Source organism: Podarcis tiliguerta, assembly GCF_965153285.1.
Source record: "Podarcis tiliguerta genome assembly, chromosome: 16".
In the NCBI taxonomy this organism is placed as follows: Eukaryota; Metazoa; Chordata; class Lepidosauria; order Squamata; family Lacertidae; genus Podarcis; species Podarcis tiliguerta.
Genome location: NC_139549.1, coordinates 25,965,418 through 25,989,349, shown reverse-complemented (window position 1 = coordinate 25,989,349; position 23,932 = coordinate 25,965,418). Strand labels below are relative to the sequence as shown.

At 44.9% G+C, this 23,932-nt stretch overlaps 1 protein-coding gene across 6 annotated transcripts in view; it reads left to right on the top strand.

The window, feature by feature from the left end:
- Window positions 1-23,932, top strand: part of AIFM3 (AIF family member 3) — a 49,793-nt gene that overhangs the window by 15,349 nt on the left and 10,512 nt on the right. For 2 of the 6 annotated variants that reach the window (XM_083417716.1, XM_083417718.1), the window contains exons 3-14: window positions 4,362-4,529; window positions 9,580-9,793; window positions 11,471-11,580; window positions 12,096-12,205; window positions 12,755-12,799; window positions 13,728-13,824; window positions 15,117-15,229; window positions 16,806-16,892; window positions 17,225-17,316; window positions 18,965-19,095; window positions 21,567-21,682; window positions 23,152-23,223. In XM_083417716.1, the coding sequence (XP_083273842.1) occupies window positions 4,362-4,529; window positions 9,580-9,793; window positions 11,471-11,580; window positions 12,096-12,205; window positions 12,755-12,799; window positions 13,728-13,824; window positions 15,117-15,229; window positions 16,806-16,892; window positions 17,225-17,316; window positions 18,965-19,095; window positions 21,567-21,682; window positions 23,152-23,223 (1,355 nt within the window). The remainder of the gene's footprint in view (window positions 1-4,361; window positions 4,530-9,579; window positions 9,794-11,470; window positions 11,581-12,095; window positions 12,206-12,754; window positions 12,800-13,727; window positions 13,825-15,116; window positions 15,230-16,805; window positions 16,893-17,224; window positions 17,317-18,964; window positions 19,096-21,566; window positions 21,683-23,151; window positions 23,224-23,932) is intronic. The other 4 variants (XM_083417719.1, XM_083417717.1, XM_083417720.1 and 1 more) reach the window with 2 other exon arrangements.

Here is a 23,932-nt window from a genome sequence, read left to right as displayed (position 1 = left end):
CCAATTCTATGATTCCCATCTTACCCATACATGCAGATTTTGTACAAATTGGTGTCCTCTTCCAGCCTCTTTTTAAAGGGGTGGGGATGCATAAATGGCTACCCTACTGAGAGCAATGTGGCCTCTCTGCTCCCAGTCCTAAGGCCTTGGCCCAGCATACCTAAAGGAGCGTCTCCATTCCCATCATTGTTCCCGGACACTGAGGTCCAGTTCTGAGGGCCTTCTGGCAGTTCCCTCCCTGCGAGAAGTGAGGTTACAGGGAACCAGGCAGAGGGCCTTCTTGGTGGTGGCGCCTGCCCTGTGGAACGCCCTCCCATCAGATGTCAAGGAAATAAACAACTATCTGATTTTTAGAAGACATCTGCAGGCAGCCCTGTATAGGGAAGTTTTTAATGTTTGATGTTTTATCGTGTTCTTAATATTCTGTTGGGACCCACCCAGAGTGGCTGGGGAAACCCAGCCAGATGGGCGGGGCATAGATAATTAATTATTATTATGGTTATTATTACAAAAGAGGTGTCCTGTATTCCTGCACCTCAAATTGCTCCACCCAATTTGGAGTGGAGCAATTTGAGGTGCAGGGATACAGGACACCTCTTCACACATTCAATGGGACACACGTTGGGGCTGGTGAGGAGGATTGTGGGAACTTGTACCTGCAACTCGAATGTGTGTCTTAGCAAATGGTGTGAAATATTCCTGCTTTTTCTTTTTTTAAAAGGCTTATTCAAAGGAGGGGTGCATCACAATATATACACAAAGCCCCTTTCCAAGAGAAGGTGTGCTGAATCACCAGTTCACATTGCTAGCGAAAGAGATAAGCACTGAAGTACTCTACTCACACGGGTGGCACGGGGACACGGGTGGCGCTGTGGGTTAAACCACAGAGCCTAGGACTTGCTGATCAAAAGGTTGGCAGTTCGAATCCCCATGACGGGGTGAGCTCCCGTTGCTCGGTCCCTGCTCCTGCCAACCTTGCAGTTCGAAAGCATGTCAAAGTGCAAGTAGATAAATAAGTACCACTCCGGCGGGAAGGTAAACGGCATTTCCATGCGCTGCTCTGGTTCGCCAGAAGCGGCTTAGTCATGCTGGCCACATGACCTGGAAGCTGTACGCCGGCTCCCTCGGCCAATAAAGCGAGATGAGCGCCGCAACCCCAGAGTCGGCCATGACTAGACCTAATAGTTAGGGGTCCCTTTACCTTTACCTTTACACAGCTGGGCAACTGAGAACTGCAGACCTTTGCTTATGGATTGTCCTCAGATAATCTTCAGGGGGGAACCTGGGTCAGCGTGTACTTTACTTACCTGGTAATCGGAAAAACAAAGATTGAAGTCAAGACACTCACCCAGATCTCCACGGTGTCTAAAGTTTACTTTAGACTTAAGTGCAGCACCCTTTCACACCTCTTGTATTCTTAGCTGTTAATGTTTTATCTGTCTGCCAACCTGGTTACATCTGAAATGGAGAAATAGAAATGCAAGGTGGAAAGTCAAGGCAGTGATTTATTTGTTTGTTTAGAAGGGGGAACACCAGAACTTTACAGCCCGGGGTGGGGAAATTTGGATTCAAGGGTACAGAGTCTGATCCAGCAGAGTTCTTTTGTTCCATCACCGTATGATTCATTTGCTTCCTTGTAGAGACGTGGGTGGCGCTGTGGGTTAAACCACAGAGCCTAGGGCTTGCCAATCATAAGGTTGGCGGTTCAAATCCCCACAACGGGGTGAACTCCCATTGCTTGGTCCCTGCTCCTGCTAACCTAGCAAATCGAAAGCACGTCAAAGTGCAAGTAGATAAATAGGTACCGCTCTGGCGGGAAGGTAAACGGCGTTTCCGTGCACTGCTCTGGTTCGCCGGAAGCGGCTTAGTCATGCTGGCCACATGACCCGGAAGCTGTACGCCGGCTCCCTCGGCCAATAAAGCAAGATGAGCACCGCAACTCCAGAGTCGGTCACGACTGGACCTAATGGTCAGGGGTCCCTTTACCTTTCCTTAGAGAAATCAGGGCCTTTGGAATTATACTTGTTCCGCATTTGTAAGAACTCGATCTTTTAGTGTTGAACTTTGGAACTCTCTGCTTATTGATATCAGGCAGGTGTTTTTGGTGCCTGCTAAAAGCAATTTCACTTAGACAAGTCTACCTACATGTTTAGAAAGTTGATGCGAGTCTTAATCTGCTTTGAGTCTACTGCTTTTTAAAAACTTTATGAAAGTTTTATTTTATTTTTAAAATAATTTTTTATTGGTTTTACATATAATCACATTACGTAACATCATATCCTCTTATTTTATCTCTTTGGCTCAACTGAGCCTAACGGCTTCCCTCCCTCCCGTCTGATGGTTTACAAAATTTAAATTTGCATCTTTACATTTCGCTCCATTTCCTATCCTTGTTATATCATTACCTAAAATATTTTATTACTTACTTTATGAAAGTTTTAAATTAATGTTGTTAATTTTTCTTAGTGATAATGTTACTGTTTTTCAAAAATCACTTGAGGATTATTATTATTATTATTAATTATTACTGCCCTATACCCAGAGGTCTCAGGGCGGTTCACATAATAAAATCAAGATATAAAACCACAAAATACATAATAAAAATAAAAACAACAACCCAATAGCCCCCCTTTACCATGAAGTGGTGTGTAATTCTGTTAACCCAACAAAAGGTGTTGATGGGCCATCTGAAAGGACATAGGTGCTAACCTTCTGGGGGCCTGGGTGTGGTAGCACCCACAAAATTCCCCATGAAGGGGCCGGGCACCCACAAATTTTGGTGCCAGGGCCATGCATGCTGCATGGCACCCATGGCCCTGGGTATCTACAGCCAGGAGCCCAAACTGACACTCCTTTGGCCCTTAGCTGTCAACCGTCCCTTATTTGGCGGGAAACTCCATTATCCCAACGCCATGTCTCACTGCTGTCCCTTATTGATGATGTCCCTTAAATTTCCCGGGTTTCATGCTCGCCCGGCTCGGGAGGGAAGCAGCGGCTCGGGGTCCTCTGCCGCGAGAGAGCATGCGCCGTCACGAGCTTCCCCGTCTCCATTTTCCCCCTCTGGGTGGCGGTGGGCGGGCGGACGGGCAGCCCCTCTCTTGTGAGACTTCCGCCGCATTGCCAGGGGAAGCCGAAGGCGGCAGCGGCGGTGGCAGCTGAGGAGGCGGCCTGAGGGAGGAGGAAGAGGAGGAGATAGGGAGGGATGCAGAAGGGCGGCACTTCAGGGCCACCGCAGCACCGCAACCGCCTCATGCCGGGCTCGCGGGCGGCGTGGGCGACAGTCTCCCTTCCTCCCTCTCTCTCGGGCGGGGAAGGGCCGATGGAACTCCTCGCGCCAGGACGACAGCAGCCCCGACGTGCTGCTTAGCATCCCCTCCAACCAGTGCAGCATCTTAATGTAGTGATTTCCACCTCTGCATCCCTTTCATAACTCTATTTTTATAAATCCTTTGTCCATCCATAGTTCAAATTTTTACTACAAGTTTTCTACCAATGTGTGTAACGTTTGACAATAGCTTTTCAAATAAATTATAAACTTTCCCCCTTCTTGATGAAAGAGGTCCCCTTCCTGGTTTCTAATTCTGCCTGTAAGCTTTGCCATCTGGACGTCGTTCATCAGTTTTGTCTGCCAGTCTTCTTTGGTTGGAGTTGTAGACCCTTAGGATCATCTAGTCCAACCCCCTGCAAAACACAGTCAGTCGCAGCCAAAGCAGCCTGGCTCCATCAGTGCCGGATTTCTGTATAAGCTAAGCCAAAATCCCTTATTTTGGCTGCTGATCCCTTATTTTTGAGGCTGCTGGCCCCTTATTTTCAAATCTGTAAGTTGACAGCTATGCTTTGGCCTGGAGAGACAGATGTTGCCAGGTGATGGGGGTGTTTAAGGTGATGAAAAGGGAGTCTGGTAGAAGGGGTTCTGGGAAGAAGAACCAGAGAGAGAGGCTGGGATCCATCTTTTGGGCAGGCTGGCTGCAGAGCTGACTGGGAAAGATGCCTTGGAGAGTTCCTTAGCAGGGTGTGCTGGGAAGAAGAAGGAAGAAGATAGACTGGGATCCATCTTGGGCAGGCTGGCTGAAGGCTGACTCCTGGCTGCACTGCTATAGGGGACAAACCCCTCTTGAAAGGACCATGCTGTAAGATCTGGACTCCCTCCATGCAGATTGCAGGTGTAAATAGGTGAATAAACTCTCTGAAGCTGCGACAGTCTCCACCGTGTCTCAATTCTCCAAGGGAACACAGATCCTGAGGGGCAGGCACCCGACTTTTGTAACAGCATTCTCATTTCAGCAGCGCCTCCGTAACATTCCTTCCCCAAAGGATATGAAACCGCAATCTACTAAAGCTGACCATTTTTAAATCCGCAGGACCGGATAACTCGCGCCCAAATGTTTTAAAAGAATTGGCTGAGGAGCTCTCTGAACCGCTGAGGCTGATTTTAAGTAAATCATGGAATACTGAGGATATTTCAGAGGACTGGAAAAAGGCTGATGTCAGTGTTCCAGTGTTTAAAAAAAGTAAACGAAATGAACTCGGTAACTATAAGTCAGGCACTGTTAACATCAATCCTGGGTGGAAATAATTAATGCATTAAAATGAGGATCCACTTAATCAAATAATTACAGGGTCTTAATATGAATAATTAGGGCTGGCAAGTGATTAAAGCCCTCTCCCATTGATTAATAATTTGCGTTTCATCCAATTAATTATTTGATTAAATCTAGATTTTTGCATATCAGCAAAACCTCAGCAGAAGTGCCCGTTTGAGTTCCTGGAGAATTTAGTTTAACAACTCATAGTTCAAAGGAATATCTAGAATTGATATGGCTTTTTATCATCCAGTACCTCGGGACCAAAAAAGCTTTGGAAAAGGTTTGTTTTTAATCGAAATTGCTCATTAAAATTGGCACCATCGTTGAATCAACCCAGTGGACTGATCAGCCACTGATTAATATCTCCATCACTGATGATCATGCAAATCAATAAGGTTTTAGTGGGGTGCTTTGCCCCTCCCAAGCAAATTTGATACACACTTTGAAATTGGAGTACAAACGTGATTGATGGAAGTTGCTGCTTTAACATTATACACCTCTGTAAAGGGTCTGAAACAACTCAGCATCCCATTCAGTTTGGTGAATTGACAAGGTGGGGAAGTCCATCTAAGGGATAATATAATTCAGTGCTTTATAATTCTGGATTCATAGAATTGTGGAGTTGGAAGGGACCCTGTGGCATAGCTGTCACCTTTTCCCTTTTCTTGCGAGGAATCCTATTCGGAATAAGGGAATTTCCCTTAAAAAAAGGAAAACGTTGACAGCTATGCCCTGTGGGTCATCTAGTCCAACCCCCTGCAATGCAGGAATCTTTTGCCCAACGTGGGGCTCAAACCCACAACCCTGAGATTAAGAGTCTCATGCTCTACCGACTGAGCTATCCCAACTATAAATGTCAAGGTTGCCACTTTTTTTATAGCATCCATGGGAGCCATTTAAAGCATGGATGGACTGAGAGTTGCTAGGAGACTCCTATTCATTTCCCACTTGCTGGAAATCACGGGAGGGAAGAGTGCTCCTGTGTTGGAATCCTGCTTGCAGGTTCAAACAGGCATCTGGTTGGTCACTATGAGAACTCTTCTTAAGTTCTTATGCAAAAGCACCTAGCCGTGGCAGTGAATCATTTCACCTGTTGTGTCTGAATAAGAAAAGGCTTTCTCCTTTCAGTTTTGTGTGTGTGTGTCCTCTCACCAGTTATGTGTGTGTGTTTCTGCTTGTCCCTTGGAGCAAAACATCAAACATCCTCAAAAGAGCTTAAATTGCAGAGGATCTCCCTAAGCATTTTTTGTCTTACAGCCGAATCTCTCTCTCTCTCTCTCTCTCTCTCTCTCTCTCTCTCTCTCTCTCTCTCTCTCTCTCTCTCTGCCCTCACACACAAATTCATGTCAGAAAACTGTGCAAGGGTTATTTCTGAGATGGAGCCAATATTTGAAATCAGTCCCCCCTTCTGTCTCTTTTCCTCTCCCTCCTCCCTACCTCTTCAAGAAGCCCGTTTGTTTATAAGACCGTGATGTCAGGCTCTGGTTTAGTTTAATTTCCTGCTCGGGGTGTCACCCCCCCTCCACCGCATTTCTCCCTTTCCCAGTCATAATTACTGGCATTTATCCAGCAATCTGTGATTTATTTCCCACCACAACTCCCAAACTTGACAGCATTTCAGTGCAAACTTCTCCTGATAAACACATTTTTGTATGCAGCCTTGGCTGAAAATACGCACATTTTTGCAAGCTATTTCCCTTAGTAATATGGTGCATATTTTGTATGTTAATTTTCACTCATTTTTAATGCACATTTCCCATTGATACATGTATTAATTGGTTGGTTGCTGGAAACCTCAAGAGGAAAGAGTGCTGTTGTGTTCAGATCCTGCTTGCAGGATTTTTGTTTGGCCAGTGTGAAAACAGGAGGCTAGACTGGACGGGCTGTGTGTCTGATCCAGCAGGCCTGAAACTGGTGAATGCTAAGACACTTTGCAAATTATCAGTTGAAATGGTAATTTTATTGTTTATTTTTTAAAAAAACCAAACAAACCCAATACTGCTTAATATCATTAAAAAAATCTCCTTGTTTTACAGGAAAAACAAACAAGCAACAATAATAACAATTAAAACAGCAACGATTTCACTTAATATTTTGAGCTGCTAATCTCTTTCAAAAAGAATTACTGCACTGTTCTGAGTTGAAAAGCTTTTGTGCCCAGGCTAATTCTGGGGGATAATTTTCTCCAATTCATTGGCGCTAATTGATATTGATATGGATAGATATAAAATATAGACCATGATATAATGTGCAGTTGGAAACATTGACATTAGGACCCATGGAGGGGATGGCAGGAGGTCTCGAGATTCAGAGAAAGCTCTTTATATGGAAATGTATGTTTGGTTTTGTTATAAATTTATATTTGGAAAATCAAATAAAAACGATTAAAAAAAAGATATTGTAACCCCATTTGCACAGGCAGTTAAACTTATTTAGCTGTAGTAATTTGGTATAAAGCTTATGTGAGCATTAAATGACAAAAAAGGCAAACATTCAATAAGATCACCATCTATATATATATATATATATATATATATATATATATGCTTTCGTAGATTTTCACGGGTACAGGAATGCAGGTTTTGGTGTCCTCGGGTGTCTTCCCGTGTAAAAGATGGGGTGTCTAGGCGACGTTTCGACGAGGTCTCACTCGTCATCTTCAGGCTGGTGCTTTCGGCTTCTTGTTACTGGAACAGAGCAGGATCTCAGTGTTTGAGTTCCTATAAATACTGTTGAGGAGGTGTGGTGTATAGCCTCCAATGTTCTGGGCAGAGAGGAGGTTCCCAGGCTAGTGTGCCTTTTCTTCTTTTGTTCCTTAATTACTTGAGGGATATCTTGGGTGATTTCTTGAGTGATTTCCTGAATCCCACTTAGGTGGGTCATTAGGTGTGGATTAGTTGCTAAAGCCTTCGTGTCTTGAACTCTTGAACTTTGTGAAGAGTTTTTCTGAGAAGATGGCTGTACTGCACTTGGTTGTGCTCTGGCTTGGCTTCGTGTATAGGGGCGAGCTGTGGTTTTGTGGCCTGTGCCAGCCAGATCTGTGTAGGGATTGCAGGGGGGTGCAGCATCCGGAGGTGCCACCCTGGTTTGGCTACTGGATGGTGTCTGTAATTTATCTGTGGAGAGGGTCTGGGTTTGGGTCTGGTGTGGTTGATTGGTGATGGCGTTCTGTGTGCCTCTGGATCTGGTGTCAGATTTTGTGGGGAGGGCTAATTTCCAGATGTCTGGCAAGCGGGATGTGTCGTCACGCTTGTTCATGTTGTGAGGGTGTTTCTCTATCTCGATGGCTTCCATGATTATTCTCTTGTGGTGATGTTCCATGTTAAAGAGCAATTTGGAATCTGCAAAATTAATTTCGTGTCCTGTTTCTTTCATGTGTTGGAAAAGGGAGGAAGTTTTTTCTTCTTTTTTGACGGCATTCTTGTGTTCTGCGATCCGTGCATTTATTCGTCTGTTTGTTTGTCCAATGTACGTGGCTGGGCAGACTTTGCAGGGTATTTCATAGACCCCTTGGTTTTCCAACTGAATTTTATCCTTGGGGTTTCTGAGGATATTGGCTATTTTTTGGTTGGTGCAAAAGGCTGTTTTGATATTGTGTTTATGGAGGATTTTGCTAATTTTATCTGTAGTGCCCTTGATATAAGGAAGGAGGGCTATGCCATTGTTTTCTTGCCAGACATCTGGAAATTAGCCCTCCCCACAAAATCTGACACCAGATCCAGAGGCACACAGAACGCCATCACCAATCAACCACACCAGACCCAAACCCAGACCCTCTCCACAGATAAATTACAGACACCATCCAGTAGCCAAACCAGGGTGGCACCTCCGGATGCTGCACCCCCCTGCAATCCCTACACAGATCTGGCTGGCACAGGCCACAAAACCACAGCTCGCCCCTATACACGAAGCCAAGCCAGAGCACAACCAAGTGCAGTACAGCCATCTTCTCAGAAAAACTCTTCACAAAGTTCAAGAGTTCAAGACACGAAGGCTTTAGCAACTAATCCACACCTAATGACCCACCTAAGTGGGATTCAGGAAATCACTCAAGAAATCACCCAAGATATCCCTCAAGTAATTAAGGAACAAAAGAAGAAAAGGCACACTAGCCTGGGAACCTCCTCTCTGCCCAGAACATTGGAGGCTATACACCACACCTCCTCAACAGTATTTATAGGAACTCAAACACTGAGATCCTGCTCTGTTCCAGTAACAAGAAGCCGAAAGCACCAGCCTGAAGATGACGAGTGAGACCTCGTCGAAACGTCGCCTAGACACCCCAACTTTTACACGGGAAGACACCCGAGGACACCAAAACCTGCATATATATATATATATATATATATAAAAACCGTATTTTTCGCTCTATAAGACACACTTTTCCCCTCCTAAGAAGTAAGGGGAAATGTGTGTGCGTCTTATGGAGCGAATGCAGGCGGGAGGCTCTGCTCAGCGCTCCCTTTAAAGAGCCGCATGGAGCATGTGTGCGACTCTTGGGGGGCTTTTCCCCGAGAGCCGCACACACGCTCCGCAAGCTATTTAAAGGGAGCTCAACTCTTGGGGGAGCCTTCATCCCCCTGCCCGGGAGAGGCTGTGCACGGCTATCCCATAAACCAAGACAGTAAGAGGCTATCCTAGAAGCCAGATCCCTCTTGCTGTTCTGGCTTCTGGGATTCAGAATATTTTTTTTTCTTGTTTTCCTCCTCCAAAAACTAGGTGCGTCTTACGGTCTGGTGCATCTTATAGAGCAAAAAATACAGTATACTTGGTCCACCCAGCTCCATATTGCCTACGCGGAGTAGCAGCAACTTTCCAGGGTTTCAGGCAGGGGGTCTTTTCCCAAAGACGCCAGGGAATGTGTACCTGGGGCTTTCTGCATGCAAAGCAGTTGCTCTACCACTGAGATGACCTACCGATGGGCAGAGCCCAGTGCCGGGAGGGACATTGGACCATGAAATATAACGGAGAGGGTTTCTCTTTGCTTCTGCAGTTGAAGTGAAAATCGAAGTGGTGCTGCCAGAGAAGGAGAGAGCCAAGGAGGAGATGTCGCCCAACGGGAAAGCCAGCCCCATCATCTACAAAGCCAATGGCACTTCTCGCCATTTCCAGCTCGAGGAATACCCGGTCGCCATCAACCCCTACCGGAACCTGAAGGACGTGGTTGAAGCATCTGTTTGTTATGTGAAGGACCTCGACAATGGACAGTGAGTGTAGAGCAACAACGTATCTTAGGCACATTGCAACTGTTACCATACCCCCCGAGATTTCACTGATGGAAATAGGGAAGTCCTATTCAACAACAGCAACAATATTCTAAATTGCAACCCAGCCAAGATGTGTGGGGTATAAATGATAAATTTATGATTATGATTATTAAATCAGGACACTTCCAATATTTTTATCTTTGCAAAATCCTTCAATCCAGTTGTTGTTTGCTTAAATTTGGACCTAAAAGTCCAGTGGTGTGTGTGTGTGTGTGTGTGTGGGTGTGTAAACTTAGCCAACAGATTCCTGTCCCATGCCACAACCTGCATTTTGAAAGTCCTCTAATCTTCAAAACTGGGTTTCTATCTGATGTGAGGTCTGGTGTTTGATAAGCCCAAACCCAATGCTTCCCTGGGTATTCAGAGCTACCTGTGTGGGTTTTTGTTCCAGACTTCCTTCAAATATCAGTGGTCAGTTTTTTGTTGGTTTTTTGTTTACCATTTGTCTGTGTCGTCAAACACTTTGTGGTTTTTTGTCTTGAATTGTAGCAGGGTTTCCTGTATGCCCCCCTTTCCTGGTGCGGGTTCTTTGTATAATTCTTAACACTATTTCTACAAGGTGCATTTATTTTCGTGTGTGTGTGTCTTTGTGTGATATATATATATATATAAAATATTAAACATTAAAAAAACCTCCCTATACAGGGCTGCCTTCAGACACCATCTAACGATTGTATAGTTACTTATTTCCTTGGCTTGGGGGTCGTGTAACTCCATACCCTCCAGCATTTCTTTGATGTCCTTAGGGACATCCTAAGGAAAAGTAGGGCATTTCGGGAGCAATTCAGAAACTGGGACGGCTTTTGTAAATCTGTAAACACTTGGAGGGTCCATGTTACAGACCACCTGTCCCTCCTTATTTGCAAGTTAGCACATGAGATTTTCATTTAAATCAGCGCCTTCTTTTTCTTTTCTTTTCTTTCTTTTCTTTTTCCTTCTCTTTCTTTTGGTGATATCTCCAGCTTAGGTGGTTTACATGCAGTTTCTCACTTGAAGATACACCAGTATTTATAGTCCCATTTTGCAGATCAGGAGACTGAGGGATCATCCTGTCTTCACATTTCTAGGCACAGGTCTGGGCTTTCCAGATCTGTGTCCAAGCACTTTCTTTTTTTGCCCCCGCAAAAACCTGCTCTTTACTGCTAAATCGGAACAAACAGCAGTCCCTGGGAAACCTAAATTGTCATTTGCTCTGATTCAGCAGTAAAGACTGAGTTTTCCTGCGGAAAGTGGCAGGCCAAAAGAAAAGAAAAAAGTCCTTGGATACAGACCAGGAAAATGAAGACTTGTGCCTAGAAAGTGTAGGGCAAAAGGAAAATGTGGATAAGCTCCGAGACTGAAAAAGAGAAGCCATCTCACAAGATTTGAGGCGAGATTTGAACTGTGGGCCTTCCTGGTTCCTGCTCCATTGCTTAGCCCATGGAGCTCCATGGAGCCCATGGAGCTCCATGGAGCCCATGGAGCTCCATGGAGCCCTTAGCCACAGAAGGGCTCCATGTGACTCTCATTCTCAGCAGAACGTCCTTGACTTTGCTAGGCTCCCTGTTAATCGTGCACATGTAAAACTCAGGTTTCCGTTGAGAAAATATTGACGCTGTTTTAATTCTGCCTATCTAGGATGCGAGAGGTGGATCTGGGCTGTGGGAAAGCACTTCTGGTCAAAGAAAATGGGGAGTTCTATGCCATGGGCCACAAATGTCCTCACTATGGTGCTCCGTTGGTGAAAGGTCAGTTTGCCCTATTATGAAAATGACACGTGCTCATTAAAAAAACCAAAACCTTTTCCTAAAACTGCAGGCTTGGGGAGTCCTTGTGCTTTCTGCGATTCTGTCACGGCAGTGCTGGGAAAGGTCGGAATGTGACTTGGTTGCGGAATGCAGAATCTTGGCTTTCGTTTTTAAAAATAAACATGCAAGTTTCTAGCCCTCAAGATGTGCTTGAAAGTGTTTGGGCAACAGCTGTTGAAGGCTTGAATGGGCGGCTGAAAAGAGTATTGTGAAGGCTTGATATCAGTAAGCAGGGAGAAGCTGCCACACTAAAATATTGGGTTCTTACAAATGTGGGTGTTCTTTGGCACCTCCAGCAGTTCCGGTTCCATAGGGCTGGGAATGTCCCCTGCCTGAAACCCCGGAGAGCTGCTGCCAGTCAGTGTAGACAACACTGAAGAAAATGGACCAATGACAGCTTCCTATGTTCCCATGTAGACTCATTTCGACTTGTGTTCCTCACCTTCTTCCTGCAGGGGTTTTGTCTAAAGGACGCATACGCTGTCCCTGGCACGGGGCTTGCTTTAACATTGGCACAGGGGACATTGAAGACTATCCAGGCTTGGACAGCTTGCCGAAATTTCAGGTAGGACCTCCAACTCAAGGGTTAACTCTGTTAGCATTGAAGTCAGTTAGCCAAGAGGGAGAGAGGGATGGAGATGTTATTTGGCTTAGCAACCAGGCAGAGTGGCATGATGTTCCCTGAGATAACACTCTGATTGGCTATATGGTACTGAGGGAGTTTCTCCTCTGTATGTTAGGTTGAATGTCTCTCTGCTCCGTAGAAGACCTGAAGTAAGAAAGATAAAAACCACTCTTTTCATTTCTCTTCAATGTATACACCATTTTGTTCACGTTCTTTGGGGCGCTTTTATATGACAGTTTGCAGGTGTGAATTGCTTTTGGTGGGGGAATGTGTGTGAGGTATTTTGCCAGTCTGTCTGAATCTCACTTGACATTATTATTATTATTATTATTATTATTATTATTATTATTATACCGCCCTTCATCATAAGATCTCAGGGTGGTTCACAGGAAAAAATACAGGATAAAAACCAATAAATAATAAAAACAAATATGAAAAACTTTGATTATAAAACCATTTTTAAAAAGAGATATAAATTTATATTCCTAGGTGAAAATCGAGAAGGAGAAAGTGTACATCAGAGCAAGCAAACAGGTGAGATGACCTTTGAGATCCCTGTAAGGTGAAACCTTACAGCATGTGCCTAAGCCTCTTTTGTTGTTGTTTAGTCGCGTCCGACTCTTCGTGACCCCCTGGACCAGAGCACGCCAGGCACTCCTGTCTTCCACTGCCTCCCGCAGTTTGGTCAAACTCATGCTGTTAGCTTCGAGAACACTGTCCAACCATCTCGTCCTCTGTCGTCCCCTTCTCCTTGTGCCCTCCATCTTTCCCAACATCAGGGTCTCTTCCAGGGAGTCTTCTCTTCTCATGAGGTGGCCAAAATATTGGAGCCTCAGCTTCACGATCTGTCCTTCCAGTGAGCACTCAGGGCTGATTTCCTTCAGAATGGATAGGGTTGATCTTCTTGCAGTCCATGGGACTCTCAAGAGTCTCCTCCAGCACCATAATTCAAAAGCATCAATTCTTCGGCAATCAGCCTTCTTGATGGTCCAGCTCTCACTTCCATACAACACTACTGGGAAAACCATAGCTTTAACTATACGGACCTTTGTTGGCAAGGTGATGTGTCTGCTTTTTAAGATGCTGTCTAGGTTTGTCATTGCTTTTCTCCCAAGAAGCAGGCGCCTTTTAATTTCGTGGCTGCTCTCACCGTCTGCAGTGATCATGGTGGACCAAGTAAAGCCTCTTTACTCAGAAGTAAATCCCACTGAGTCCAATGGAACTTGCTGCTAAGTAAGAACAAATGGGTTGTGCCAGTACAGAGCGCTGCCCAAAGCCAAAACTTTCTCAGGTTTGCTTTTCCTGACCAAAAACAATGTGTGTGTGAGTTGGCAGAGGAGTCTCAGAACTGTAGATTTGGAAGGGACCCCGTGGGTCATCTAGTCCAACCCCCTGCAATGGGGAGAATTGCAGAAGTGTGAAAGGTTTTCACTGACACCGTCTTCTTGATGGCCCCCTTCAGGCTCTTCAGACACAGAGGAGGACCAAGGTGATGGCCAAATGCATCTCCCTCAGCAACTACAACATCAGCAGCACAAATGTACTCATCATCGGGGCAGGTACCGTGAGCCAGAGTGGGCTCCAAAAGCAGCCTGGGGCAGCTGTTGGGTGAGGGGTGGCTTCACTGAAGAGACGGCACCCCCTTCAGGTCAGTTGTTGTACTGCAGGGAGGTTGGAGCTTTTCCAGCTCGAGGGCCACATTGGCTACTGGGAAACATTCCGAGGGCCAGAAGTCAGTGGTGGGCGGGGCCAGAGGCAAAAATGGGCGGAGCATTAGATGTGAATTTTGCCATTATTGTTGCTGCTGTTGTTACCATTATTTTATCTTATATACCGCTCACGTTGCAAAATGGTTTGCAACTACACATTTAATCCATAATTAAAACACCAGGCGATCCTCGTTCTGTACCGGTGGGAACGTTCTGGACCCCCACACATGTCAATGGGGCCTGCATATTACCCCACTCCACCCCCCATTCTGGCATTTAGCCATGTGTGATCGCTCATCAGTTGGACGTGCATCAATTTGCCGTTGCCTGTACACAATATTATCAAGGCATTCTAAATCAAAATACAGTGGTGCCTTGCAAGATGAAAAGAATCCGTTCCGCGAGTCTCTTCGTCTTGCGGTTTTTTTCGTCTTGCGAAGCAAGCCCATTAGCGGATTAGCGCTATTAGCGCTATTAGCGCTATTAGCGGTTTAGCGGCTATTAGCGGCTATTAAGGGATTAGCGGCTATTAAGGGATTAGCGGCTATTAAGGGATTAGAGGATTAGCTGCTAAAAGGCTATCAGCGTCTTAGTGGATCAGCTGATAAGCGGCTTAGATCAGCTGTTAAGCGGCTTAGTATCAGCTGTTAAGCGGCTTAGAGAACAGCTGTTAAGCGGCTTAGGGGCTGGGGGAAAAGGGGGGGAGGGAAAAAACCCCCGCAGAACTCGCAAGACATTTTCGTCTTGCGAAGCAAGCCCATAGCAAATTCGTTTTGCGAAGCACCTCCAAAACGGAAAACCCTTTCGTCTAGCGGGTTTTCCGTCTTGCGAGGCATTCGTCTTGCGGGGCACTACTGTGTACAATTTATTATTTTATGTTGTGGTTAGAGTGTCAGGCTTGGACCTGGGAGACCAGGGTTTGCATGCCGCCACTCAACTAATGAAACTCACTGGGTGTGACCAGGGAGCAGTCACTGCCTAATCAACCTCACAGGGTTGTTGTGAGGAATAAAAATGAGGAGGAGAGAACGACATACAACAGCTTGCTCTCTTTGGAGGAAAAAGGTGGTAATAATAATAATAATAATAATAATAATAATAATAATAATAATAATACACGAACAAATATACTTCTTTCACAGGCCCCGCAGGACTGGTGTGTGCAGAGACGTTACGGCAAGAAGGCTTCTCGGATAGGATTGTGATGTGCACAATGGACAGGAACTTGCCCTATGACAGACCCAAACTAAGTAAGGTTGGTATTCTCCAGTTCGTTCTCCTTGTATCCTAAACTTGGTGGAGGGCAAGTCATAATCGAGGGAGAGCTAACTTGGTGCCATCTAGAAATTGTCGGACTACAAATCCCATCAGCCAGCATGGCCGATGGTCAGGGATGATGGGAGTTGTAGTCCAGCAATATCTGGAAATCCCCACATCGGCTACCACTGGCATAAGCTCTTGTAGACTACAGTCCTCTCCAGCAGATGCACAAAGTGTTATCTCGAATTACCGGACTATAATAAGATGATATCGAATTATAAAGAGGTGAAGGAAGAAGTGGGACATTTGCCCTGCGATTTGCAGGCACGGGTCTGAGAGCTTCTTCTTTTGTCCTGCCGTTTTTCCTGGGAAAACTCTCTTCTTTACTGCTGAATCGGAACAAACATGAACCGGGTTTTCTGCAGATGGACGTTTGTTCTAATTCAGCACTAAACAGCAGAGACTCAGCTATGCAGTTGCAAATATAACATTTTAAGTGGGTTTTAAGTACAGTGGTACCTCGGGTTAAGAACTTAATTCGTTCTGGAGGTCCGTTCTTAATCTGAAACTGTTCTTAACCTGAGGTACCACTTTAGCTAATGGGGCCTACTGCTGCCGCTGCGCTGCCGCCGCGCGATTTCTGTTCTCATCCTGAAGCAAAGTTCTTAACCCAAGGTACTATTTCTGGGTTAGCGGAGTCTGTAACCTGAAGCGTCTGTAACCTGAAGTGTCCGTAACCCGAGCTACCACTGCACATTATACAAATGGGGCACTAGATGGCGCTGGTGAGCTTATGGCAAATTAATTTTTTCCCCCAAGACACACACAAAAAAAAGCATTTTCACAGAGAGTATATATATATATATGTCTAGATTCCACCCAGGTTTCCTGGGGAAAGCAGTGAGACAAAATAAAAACCCGTGTCTTGAAATCAGGCACTCTTCCAACTTCCTCCCTCAGCTCTGGTAAGGAGGTAGTTGGAGCAAGGATGCTCTCAGTGGTGGAATCTGGGCTCTCAGATTGCAGCGATGCCCTGTGCGGTGCTAAAATTTGGTGCCCCCACCTCTTGCGCTCCATCTCGCAGCAGTGGCGTAGCGTGGGCAGTGCAGGGGGGGCCGGCCACACCGGGCGCAACATCTGGGGGTTAGGGTTAGGGGGCGCAAATCCATGGGTTAGGGGGCGCAAATCCACGGGTTAGGGGGCGCAAATTACTTGCCTTGCCCCGGGTGCTGACAACCCACGCTACGCCACTGTCTCACAGCATTGTTGTGGGGCCCAGTTCAGCCAAACTAGTTGCATCTATCTGCTCTCAGTTCTTTTTGAGGCTGAGATGAATACCATTGGATCTGACTGTTGAAGTTTGTATGTTCACATGTTCTTTCTTTCAGTCTCTTGAGGGGTGGGCTATGGGGGGGGGCTGATCTGGTGCGGGGGGTGGGGGTGGGGGGAGGGAGAGAAGTGATCAGAGGGGGTGGGCAGTCATTCAAATATCCCAAAGTGCCCTCTGGGTCAAAAAATAATAACCAGCAACCCCTGCTTTTGCTAAGGACAAAAATGGGTTTTCTTTTCAGTCGATGGATTCTCACCCCGATCAGATTGCCTTGCGGCCGAAGGAATTCTTTCGTACGTATGACATCGAGGTCCTGACAGAAATGCAGGTGTGTGTGTGTGTGTGTGTGTGTGTGTGTACAAGGGGTGGAAATTTTGCATCAGTGATATTCTATACTCCCAGTTTGAATTCTCAGCTTTCCTTGGTAGCTGCCTCATACTGTGTAAAACCATTGCTTCCATCTAGCTCAGTGTTGTTTACACTGGCCGGCAGCAACCCTTCCAGGGTTTTTTCAGGTGGAGGACTCTCCCAACCCTAACCCTAGAGATGCTGGTGGGAATTGAACCCAGGACCTTCTGCAAAAGTTTGGTCCTTAGCTTATTACGCATTTGGATGTTCCTTAAGATGTTCCGTTGAATGAGCCTTTGGAAATTGTTTCAGGTGGTGGCTGTGGACGTCAAGAACAAGACAGCCGTATTCAAGGACGGGTTTAAAATGGAGTATAACAAACTGCTACTGGCCACTGGGAGCACGTAAGTGACGAACAGGAAGTTTTTGGGCACCCAAAGTTTTGACCTTAAGAGAAAGGTCATGGGTGGTTATTACCGTATTTTTTGCTCTATAAGACTCACTTTTTCCCTCCTAAAAAGTAAGGGGAAATGTGTGTGCATCTTATGGAGCGAATGCAGGCTGCGCAGCTATCCCAGAAGCCAGAACAGCAAGAGGGATTGCTGCTTTCACTGCGTAGCGATCCCTCTTGCTGTTCTGGCTTCTGAGATTCAGAATATTTTTTTTCTTGTTTTCCTCCTCCAAAAACTAGGTGCGTCTTGTGGTCTGGTGCGTCTTATAGAGCGAAAAATACGGTAATTTATTATGTATTATTTACTTCATTTATATACCACCTTTATCTCCCAAGGCCTCAAGCTGGTGTATATAGTTCTCCTCCCCGCATTCCATCCTCACAACAACCCTGTGAGGTAATAATAATCATAATAATAATTTATTATTTATACCCCACCCATCTGGCTGGGTTTCCCCAGCCACTCTGGGTGGCTACAAACAAAATATTAAAACACAATAAAACATCAAACATTAAAAACTTCCCAATACAGGACTGCCTTCATATGTCTTCTAAAGGTCAGATAGTTGTTTATTTCCTTGACATCTGATGGGAGGGCGTTCCACAGGGTGGGTGCCACTACCAAGAAGGCCTGGTTCCCTGTAACCTCACTTCTTGTTGTGAGGGATCCGCCAGAAGACCCTCAGAGGAGGACCTCAGTGTCTGGGGCTGAACGATGGGGGTGGAGACGCTCCTTCAAGTAGGTTAGGCTAAGAGATGGTGACTGGCCCAAGGTCACCCAGTGAGCTTCGTGACTTGAGAGGGAATTCGAACCCTGCTCTCCCAGTCCAGCGCTCTAACCATTAACAGCACATTGGTTGTGAGCTCTCTTTCCGAGATGCATTGAATGCAGCACAAGAAAGTATGAGACTGCCATATACCATATTTTTTGCTCTATAAGACTCACTTTTTCCCTCCTAAAAAGTAAGGGGAAATGTGTGTGCTTCTTATGGAGCGAATGCAGGCTGCGCAGCTATCCCTGAAGCCAGAACAGCAAGAGGGATTGCTGCTTCCACTGCGCAGCGATCCCTCTTGTTGTTCTGGCTTCTGAGATTCAGAATATTTTTTTTCTTGTTTTCCTCCTCCAAAAACTAGGTGCGTCTTGTGGTCTGGTGTGTCTTATAGAGCGAAAAATACAGTACTTAGTTTTGTATTGTGTATTTTCTTTTGTGTTAGTCTTGGTTTGTTTTATATTGTGTGTAAAAACTTAATAAAAAATATTTAAAAAAGAAAAAGAAAAATACAGTACTTAGATCATTGGCCCATGTAGCTCAGTATTGTCCACACTGACTGGCAGCAGCAGCCGTCAAGCGTTTCAGGCTTGGAGTCTTTCCCAGCCCTACCTGGAGATGCCATTAGGGGTCGGAACTGGACCTTCTGCATTCCAAGCAAGTGCTCTACCTATGTGGAACGACCAGTACTTTGGGGCCACCTTGGAGTGGCTGTGTATTTTGAGGACGTTTTTTCTGTATCCACATTATAAAATCTGGACGTCTGCCAGACTTTGATCTTGTAGAGTTCTGTTTTGGCTACAGTCTTGCTTTGCCGTTCCATCTTTCCAGGCCCAAAACCCTTAGCTGTAAAGGCAAGGAAGTGGAGAACGTTTTTAACATCCGGACGGTGGAGGACGCCAACCGAGTGGTGAAGCTGGCCACCAGCAAGAACGCCGTGGTTGTCGGAGCCTCTTTCCTGGGTGAGGCTCTCTCTGCAAGGAAGGACGGTCAGATCAAAGAATTTACGTACCCGGGATAAGGCTTGGCCTGCCTACATTTTTGACTAGTTGCACAAAACAAATGAAATGCCGTGAAAATCCCTGAAACGAGAAGTAATCGACTAGAAATTTTATCTTATGGAAATAAACGAAATAATAAAAATCAAAAAGTTTAAGGAAAAAATTAGAAAAACCTAAAATTGAACATGCATCCATTCTTAAGGAAATCAGCCCTGAGTGCTCACTGGAAGGACAGATCCTGAAGCTGAGGCTCCAATACTTTGGCCCCCTCATGAGAAGAGAAGACTCCCTGGAAAAGACCCTGATGCTGGGAAAGATGGAGAGCACAAGGAGAAGGGGACGACAGAGGACGAGATGGTTGGACAGTGTTCTCGAAGCTACCAGCATGAGTTTGACCAAACTGCGGGAGGCAGTGGAAGACAGGAGTGCCTGGCGTGCTCTGGTCCATGGGGTCACGAAGAGTCGGACACGACTGAACGACTAAACAACAACAAAATTGAACAAAGCCTTAATGGGATGCCGGCTACAAACCGAATTTACAAAAAAGGGTTTGAAAACCTAAATGGCAAGTTTTAGACAAGTTTTAGAAATGCTCCCATGGTCTAGATGTTACTGCTGATGTTAAAGATCAGTCTTTACCCCTTTTTTTGTAAATTCAGCATTAGAAACTGTACCTTTGAGTCCTCAATCCTTTATTACTGTGCTTTGCTTCAGCTAGGTCGAGCTAGAATTATAATACTTCAGAATTTTTGGGAGTTCTACCCCCTTTTTTAGGGACGCGGGTGGCGCTGTGGGCTAAAGCCTCAGTGCCTAGGGCTTGCCGATCGAAAGGTCGGCGGTTCGAATCCCCGCGGCGGGGTGCGCTCCCGCTGCTCGGTCCCAGCGCCTGCCAACCTAGCAGTTCGAAAGCACTCTTGGGTGCAAGTAGATAAATAGGGACCGCTTACTAGCGGGAAGGTAAACGGCATTTCCGTGTGCGGCTCTGGCTCGCCAGAGCAGCGATGTCACGCTGGCCACGTGACCCGGAAGTGTCTTCGGACAGCACTGGCCCTCGGCCTCTTTGAGTGAGATGGGCGCACAACCCTAGAGTCTGTCAAGACTGGCCCGTACGGGCAGGGGTACCTTTACCCTTACTTACCCCCTTTTTTGAATTTTGGTCATTTAAGGTTTATGATTTTTCTGTTGCCTTCTGAGGAAACTGAATAGTTCAGTGAAACAGGGTAAGGCTTCGTTCAGTTTTAGGTTTTTCTAATTTTTCCCTTAAACTTTTTGATTTTTATTATTTAGTTTATTTCCATAAGATAATATTTCTAGTCGATTACTTCTCGTTTCAGGGATTTTCTCGGTATTTCATTTGTTTTGCACAATTTCTCGGTTCCATGACTGTCTTTTTTCTACTACATTTTTGACTAGGGCTTTTCATATTTCTTGTAGCTGTTGGAACATAACCTGTTGGTCCCTATAGCATAAAATGTGCTGCTTTTAGGTGTTTTAAACTGTGGCGGGGTGAGGTGGGAATCGAACCACTAATTGTACTGGTTCTTAAATCCAGTTTAATACATTTATAGACCTGACTGTGGATTATTACCATTATTATTTCAAGTCCTCGTGAAAATTCATTGGCATTTTTATTGCACTTTCTCCTGCTTATTCTCCTACACAATTTGGTGTAATATATATGGGTGTTTTTTGTTGTTTTGCGAAACAATATCTCCTTATGTAAAGCATGTTAGTATTATATTTTCACAAATATATGCATTTCTTTCATGCTTTCCCCTAATACAGTGGTACCTTGGGTTACATACGCTTCAGGTTACATATGCTTCAGGTTACAGAATCTGCTAACCCAGAAATAGTGCTTCAGGTTAAGAACTTTGCTTCAGGATGAGAACAGAAATTGTGCTCCGGCGGTGCGGCTGCAGCAGGAGCTGCTTCAGGTTAAGAACAGTTTCAGGTTAAGAACGGACCTCCAGAACGAATTAAGTACCGTATTTTTTGCTCTATAAGACTCACTTTTTCCGTCCTAAAAAGTAAGAGGAAATGTGTGTGCGTCTTATGGAACGAATGCAGGCTGCGCAGCTATCCCAGAAGCCAGAACAGCAAGAGGGATTGCTGCTTTCACTGCGCAGTGATTCCTCTTGCTGTTCTGGCTTCTGAGATTCAGAATATTTTTTTTTCCTTGTTTTCCTCCTCCAAAAACTAGGTGCATCTTGTGATCTGGTGCGTCTTATAGAGCAAAAAATACGGTACTTAACCCGAGGTACCACTGTATATGCTTTGCGTATGCATAGTTGAAGAACTGCATCGTAAAATTCAGGGAAGTGAGAATTTTCAATGGATAGTTGCACTTCACTTCATTGTTTCGGGAAGTGCATTCCTTGACATGGTTTCCTCCATGGAAAGTTTTACTTTTTCTCGTTTCTGTTTCCCAGGCATGGAAGTTGCTGCTTACCTCACGGAGAAGGCGCATTCCGTCTCTGTGGTGGAGCTGGAGGAAGTTCCCTTCAAGAAGTTCTTTGGGGAGAAGGTTGGCCGAGCCATCATGAAGGTAGCAACAGATACGGAAAGTTAACCTGTGAGAGCTCCTAGAATCATAGAATTGTAAAGGTGGAATAACCCTGAGTGGTTATTAAACCACTTCTTAAAAAAAATAATACATCTTTGGACCCGGCCGATACGGCCAACTATCTCCCAATCTCAAATCTTCCATTCTTGGAGATTCCATTCATATGTCAAGGAAATAAGCAACTATCTGACTTTTAGAAGACATCTGAAGGCAGCCCTATTTAGGGAACTTTTTTAAGGCTTGCTTGATGTTTTTATTATATTTTTAGATATGCTGTAAGTCACCCAGTGTGGCTGGGGAAACTCAGTCAGATGGGCAGGGTATAATAGTAATAATAATAATAATAATAATAATAATGTCCAACCACCTTCAAGGCAGGAATATGTAGCTGTCCCATGCAGGGATCAAACCGGCATTATCAGAACTATTCTTTGGCCAACTGAGCTATTCAGGCTGACTGTGGCTCTCTTTTTGAAGAATGTCTGTGAGGAAGGGAAGTTTTGACCAACTGTTTGATAATTCGAGGATCCATTATCGAATCTAGTATAGGGGGAATCTATGATTATTTTATTATCTTTATTTAATTTTATTCTGTAATATTTATATGCTACTTTTTATTTATTACAAACTTCTGATTTTTTTAAAAAAACCAATTACTAAGCATAAAGTGTTGTATTCCAGAACAAATTCATGTACAGGTGTTAAGTCTTGTATGCAGTCATGAATATAAACATCAAAACAGACGTGGAAAATCTTCTACTTTACAGACTGAGCTCACATCCACACAACTTGATTGTAAAAAACAACATCTGTGTGGTTGACATAGAGAATAAAACAATAACGTAATCAGTAAATACAGTGAAAAGCAACTATTTATTATTTTGTATACTTCTTAATGCCCCAAAATAGACTTCGAAGTGGTATACAAAGTATAGAAGCAATAAATATATTAATAAGGCATAAAACCAGTTAGCTACACAAATTATTCAAATATAGAATCGCGTATTTGTGGAGTTGGAAGGAACCCTCAAGGTCATTAATCCAACTCCATGCAATGCAGAAATCACAGTTAGATAATCTCTGACAGATGCCCCCCCCCACATCTGTTTAAAAACCTCCAAGGAAGGAGAGCCCATAATTAAAATATGCAGGGAAGAGGGCTTTAACCCTTTGTTTCCCACTGTAGTCCTGATCTGTTGGGGGGGCAGCAATTTTATGTAACTGTGTGATTTGCTGCCGCTATGCGCCCATAGTTGTGTGAATGGTTAAAATCCCTCCACCTGCCATGCTAGGGTTCTGATCTGGATTGGGGCCCCAACTGCTGGCCATTTATCTTTAAAAAGAAAATCCTATGCTTAAGAGCACCAGTACAGAGCTAATGTATAATCTTCCCCCTCCCTCTCCTTCTCTGTCTGTCTGTCTGTCTGTCTTGCTTCCTTTCTCTTGGACAGATGTTTGAAAACAATCGGGTGAAATTCTACATGCAGACAGAAGTCTCGGAACTGCGGGAACAGGAGGGCAAGGTAGGTTTGTGTGCAATGACCTTTGAGCACCATCTGTTGGATTTCCAAGGTCTTTGCCTTTGTCATTCTGTGCTTCTTGGCCTGCTGGGGTTGATGGGAAGGCGATTCTATGCCTTGCATTGATCTAGAAAGAATCTAGTCCCATGCAGCACCGGGGCTGAGAGGTGTAGTATACGACACTCCTTGAGAGTCTGTGACTGGGATGGGGGGGGGAGAGATTGTGTAGGCACTGCTGTCTAAGTTTGCTTGTGGAGGTCTTCTTTCTTCTTCCTATATACATAGAAACGTAATGGTGTTGTCACGCTCAGCATTTTGCAGAGCGGCCGGTGGGCAGCCAATCCAACTGCAGCAAGGGTTAGCTGCAGAGATTGGGGAGGGGGGCTTCTCACACATTGGTTGAGCCACCTTTCAGAGCGGCTTTTTTGCCTCCACCCCCAGCCGCTTCCAGAGCGGCTTTTTTGCCTCCACCCCCAGCCGCTTCCAGAGCGGCTTTTTTGCCTCCACCCCCAGCCACCCATACAACATGTCCGATGATCTATTTACTATCATGTATATAGTGCATTAACCTATTTACCCCATGAAAAAATTACATATACATTATCTTTTAAATAAGACATTATACGTATATGTATAATTATGCATTAATATATTTACCCCATGAATATCCTATATATACTATCTCCTATATATTTTACATAATACATATTAA